Here is a 5450-nt window from a genome sequence, read left to right as displayed (position 1 = left end):
ACAAAACAGAATAAGATTGAAAATAAAAATATATTTATATCGAGAATAAATTTCAACAAATCCACAAATTATTGAAATTTAAAGAAAATTTACATAATTCTAACCTAAAATCTTAAAGTTTTTTCGGCTTTTAGATAGAAAAATGATAAAGTCCTTTATTCCAAAATTTAAAATTTAATATTTATGATAAATAAATTATAATGTTTTAAGTATTAAATGATTTTTTGTATATAAATATTATATTAAAACAAACAATTCAGAAGATACTTTCACTTTATCTTAATTAAAATATAAATTATTATCTAACCTTTTAATTTAATTTATCAATTATTTTAAATAAATTAAAACTCTAGTTATCCTAATTTAATTTAAACTCTTAATTATCTTAATTTGATTTAAATTCTTAATTATCTTAACTAAAACCTAAATTATTATCTAACCTATTAATTAAATTCCTAATTATGTTATCTAATCTTCTAACCCAAATCCTCCTCAGATTACCCACTAAAACTCTTCTCAGATTCAAGTGTGTTTCCAAACAATGCCTTTCTCTCATTTCTGCATCTCCCACACTCGCTACCACCAAACCATTGGCTTCCTCAGCCCCACCGCTCTTCTTCTTACACTTTACCCTCTGAGTTTGATGCGGTTCCTCTGAAGCATAACGGCAGAGTCAGAGTCCCTTTCTTTGATTACTTGAATTCTGCCCCTAGCATCGATGTTCTTCAGTCTTGTTATGGGTTGTTTTTTTGTAAGTCGGAGGTCGGAAACCTTAAAAACGTCATCTCTAGGTACTTTATTTGCAACCCTAGTACTAAGAAATTCAAGGAGTTATCTTTACCTGAAAACCCTTTTAAGGACTTAATATAAAATTTAATGTAAATATGGCTTTTGATCCTCTGAAATCGCCTTTTTACAAGGTTATTTGTGTTCGTGAAGTACCTGATTAACCTTCCAACTATAAACCGGATGTATATTCATCTGAGTCTGATTCTTGGACTCTATCTAGAATCAGTTTCTCTGTGAAAAACAATATACAATTTTTGGATGCTGTTTTCCGTAATGGAAAGATTCATTGGAATTGTTATTGGGAGGATTCATTTTATTTTGATGCAGAGAATGAACCATTGACGATGCCAATATCGACTATGGAAGCACCTCAAATGTGCAGTTATATGGGGGAGTGTCGAGGTGTTGTATATGTTTCAGTGACTTCTTTGTCCTTACGAGTTGAGAATTTGATGTATTTGAGATGGCAAGTGATTATTCCCACTGGACCCTAAAGCACCGACTGTATATTGGGGAAATTGAGAGGGGATTTCCCAGATATAACATGGCCTATGATGCTCCTGTGCATTACCAAAGGTTGTGGTGTGGACAGAGAATAAAGGAATTTTGTTTGACTTCATGATGTAAGGTCCGTGAGATGATACTTCACTTTATCAAACTCTGAATGCCTATCAGTACGTTGAGAACCTGACTTGTGTTTGAGGTTGTATCCCCAGTATCTAAGAAACTATTTCATATATTATAGTGTATTGAATAACTAGAACTCCTTAAGCCAATTCAATAACTAGAAATAAAGGCTATTCTATTTATGTGTGTAAGCTAATTGACATGTAATCCTACATATATGCATGTTTGTGTTCCCACCAAATATCTCCAAAGCATGCTCCTTTTAACCATTGATGGATTCAGGGTCGATGTTTCTTATTTTGACTTTTTCAAGTTTTCATAAGCAAGTATTTCTTAGTTTCAGTTGTTGCACTTAATTTCTTATTTCATATCTTATATTACCGGCTTTCTTCACAAATATTTATTTGCCTTTTTTTTTTTTTTTAAATATACTTATCGGACACCCATGTCAAACATACTTTTTGTTCAAGTTAGTAATCATATATATAAATATATGAAAGCTTATCTTTTTTTGTTTAATTCCTCTTTCTGTGTGCAATGTTGCATGCCATGACATTGAAGTCAATGTTTGGAGTGTTTAAGAGTAGCAAGTTATGTTAGTACATCTTATAGAATTGTCTCTTTTTTTTTTTTAAATTAGGAGTGTCCATCTGATTAATTCTGTTTGGATTATGTTACTTCAATTTTTTTTGTATTATTTTAAATATATTAAATGAGTTATATTTAAATATTTTTATACTTGATTTGGGAAATCAAATTTAATTTATTTTTTTAAGTATTTTAAAAAATTTAATTTAAATTCAAATTAAGTATTAAAAATTGAATTTGAGATTGGGAATTGAACTTCAGCTTGCTATGAGTTTAATGAAGCAAAGTTGAGAAATTTTAACTTTTATTTTGATTTAAAATTAGAATTTAAAAATAAAATTCAAAATTACAATTTTGCATTGAGCTTGAGTCATGTAATGTCTGCCTTTCATTTCCCGCCTTAGTTACGACCCAGCAACAAAGTTTTTTTTAGAATATAAGTTAGTATTTGATAAATTAAAAAATTAAGTTTTTAAAAATTAAATATTGAAAATTTAAATAATAAAATTGTTTGATATATTACATAAAATTAATTATGGAATATAATTAGATTGTTTAATAAATAAAAATTTTAAATTATATTTTATATTTTATTCTTAACTTTTTAACATTTCATTTTATTCTAAATAAAAAATAAAATTTAACTATAAATAAATAATTTATTTATAAAAGAATATAATATAAATTAAATTAAATTAATTAAAAATATTCTCCACATAAGTAAAAATTCTAATACAGGGTTTAAAACAAGTCCTAAGTTAATAAAAACAAAAAGGCAGAAGCCTAAATGCATTCCATTCCCGCCATGACTTCCCGCCTTATCTTTATACTTGGCAAATTTGTATTCCTCTCTCCTCTATATTTTCCCATTGTTATACACAATATCAACACACTTTATCTTTAAAGTCACAGAAAAGAGGGAACAAGACAAAAGCCTAAGCTATATCACTAGATAAATTATATATATATTAATTTGATGAAGTAAAGGACGATAAAGCAATATTCCATTCTTTTCAAAGGTGTTTTTTCAATTATTTTTATTGACTGAAAGTGAAACTTGCCATGGAAGTTCCATGTATAGCCAACTATAAAATTGTCGTTCAAAGAATTGGGGTTTGAACCACCTAATTTCAACAATGAACCCTAAATTGATGATCAGTTCTGCGGAAAAGATTGGCAACAACCAAGATTTGTTAGCCCAAATACTTCTTAGATTACCCGCTAAATCACTGATCAAATTCAAGTGTGTCTCAAAACAATGGCTTTCTCTTATTTCAAATCCTCAGTTTTGTCTCTCCCACACTCGCCATCAAGGTGATGAAGGGTTTCTCCACCCTACTGCTCTTCTCCTCAAAGTTCAGTACATAGTATCACCCGAATTCGATGTGGTTCCTTTGAAACATTTCAGTCAAGTCCCCTTCTTTGATTACATTTCTACTTCAGGTCTCAACATACTTCAATCTTGTAATGGATTGTTTGTTTGTGAGGCACTCGATGACGATTTAAATGTGTCTGGGTATTTCATCTGCAATCCAACTACTAAGCAATTCAAGAAGCTATCTTTTCTTCAAAACCCCATTAAAGATTGTGAGTTTTATGTTAGTTTGGCTTTTGATCCTCTTCAATCTCCTCATTACAAGATTATTGTTGTTCGAGAAGTGTTGGAAAACTCTTTCATCTTTGAGCTGGATATATATGCGTCCGAATCTGATAGTTGGAAAATAGCCACAACTATTTTCGAAACCAAAGAAGAAGCTTGCATGGCGTTTGAGGATGCTGTTTTCTGTAATGGGAAACTTCATTGGAACAGTTATGGAAACCAGTCATTGTATTTGGATGTAGAGAAGGAATGCTTGCAGATGATGCCAATGCCAACGAAATTAAGAGGAAACCATCGGCTTGAGATTTATAGGTATTTTGGTGAGAGCGGTGGGCGTTTATATCTTGCTGTGACATACCATGCTTTCATTGATTTGGACTTATATGTTCATCAAATGGCAAGCGACTATTCACATTGGTTCTTGAAACATCGTCTGAATGTGGGCGACGCCATGAAAGTTTTCCCGGAGCTGAACTTGGGTTGTCATCCATTTAAGTCTGGGTTCTCTGGTGTGAGTTTTGTTGGATCCGAGAGAAAAGAGGAGGCTAAAGTTGTGATATGGACAGATGGTAAGATAATATGCTACGATTTCAATGATGGGGCATGGAAAATGATGCATGATCCAGGGCCTGGTCTCAAGATTGGCACTCCATTTGAGGATTTCAATCATTTACATGAACAAAGGTTTATTCCTTACAAATACTTTGAGTCCGTGTATGTATTTTAGGATATGTAGCTTCTACGACCAGTCCAACACCAGTAGTCGAGGGTGATATATATATATATATGGGGATGATGATGCATCATTCATGTTTTGATGTATACGTATGTATGTAGGTATGGATCTGAGGAGGCTTGTTTGATTGATTTGGATATTATGCAAAGATATAGTAAAGTGATTTTGTTAGAAACAATATACAGTAAGAGATGTTATTTTGTCATAAATATATTGTAAAAATGAGATGAAGTTTATATTTGAGAGGTAGAGAGTGATTGCTTTACGACCACAGATCTCATCATGGGCAACAGCAATAGTCTTAAAGCTAGACGCACTTTGAATGAAGTTAGGAGGTTGTGCCATCAAAATTGGGAAGTCGCATTAAGAACAAAATATGTTGATAGTATTCCGCTTTAAAAATAAAATCAAACCCAGAAGTCAGCCAACTTCGGTGTCCGGTCGCTGCATTGGCTGTCACCGTCGGTGTTCAATGGAGCCCAAACTTCACCTCTGTTAAAATTGTGTGACCCAAATTCTAAGAGATTGCTTACAAATCAAGTTAAATAAAAATATATACTTTTCTAGAAGTTTTAGTATTTATTAATATAATATATGTAATGGCCTAAATTCAAGGTTATCGGAACAATGGTTTCGTAACCATAGATCCGATTTAAAGAGAAATTTATTTCAATATTTTTGCTTGAAAATTTATATGATAGGAAAATTGTATGAAAATATTGATAGGAAAATTTTATCAATTTAGTGATTAGTTAGAAAAAGAAATTATTGAAGAAATTGGGTAAAATAAGGTATCGGGACCTCTATCTTGTAAAACCGAGTCAAAAATAATTTTATAAATATTTATGAAATGTTATTAATGTGGTATTAAAATTTCGTTAGGAAATTTTAATGTTTGGGTAGTCAATTAAATGAAAAGGACTGAATTGTAATAGGTGTAAAAGTTGCTAGAGTGATTAAATAGCTTATTAGTCTAATGAGAAAGGATTTAAAAAGCAATTAGACCCAAAAGTTATTTGGGCTGGACGGCAAGGGTATGAAATCAGCAGAAAAATTGATAAATTAATGGTAAAATTGGAATATTGCAAAATTAACTAAATAAAACTAGGA

The 5450-nt window shown here is 31.0% G+C and overlaps 1 protein-coding gene and 1 pseudogene across 1 annotated transcript; both read left to right on the top strand.

Moving 5' to 3' along the window:
- Nucleotides 1-454: 454 nt before the first annotated feature.
- LOC107894771 (uncharacterized) lies at nucleotides 455-1772 on the top strand (annotated as a pseudogene).
- A 1259-nt stretch (nucleotides 1773-3031) lies between these two features.
- On the top strand, nucleotides 3032-4515 carry LOC107894770 (F-box protein At5g07610). Its single transcript, XM_016819992.2, has one exon. It carries the CDS (start codon nucleotides 3141-3143, stop codon nucleotides 4329-4331), a length of 1191 nt encoding a protein of 396 aa, XP_016675481.1. The 5' UTR covers nucleotides 3032-3140; the 3' UTR covers nucleotides 4332-4515.
- Nucleotides 4516-5450: the final 935 nt, after the last annotated feature.

This window comes from Gossypium hirsutum, chromosome A13, assembly GCF_007990345.1.
Source record: "Gossypium hirsutum isolate 1008001.06 chromosome A13, Gossypium_hirsutum_v2.1, whole genome shotgun sequence".
Classification (NCBI taxonomy): Eukaryota; Viridiplantae; Streptophyta; class Magnoliopsida; order Malvales; family Malvaceae; genus Gossypium; species Gossypium hirsutum.
The sequence above is the reverse complement of the archived record's forward strand: the minus strand, read 5'-3'. Positions and strand labels throughout refer to the sequence as shown.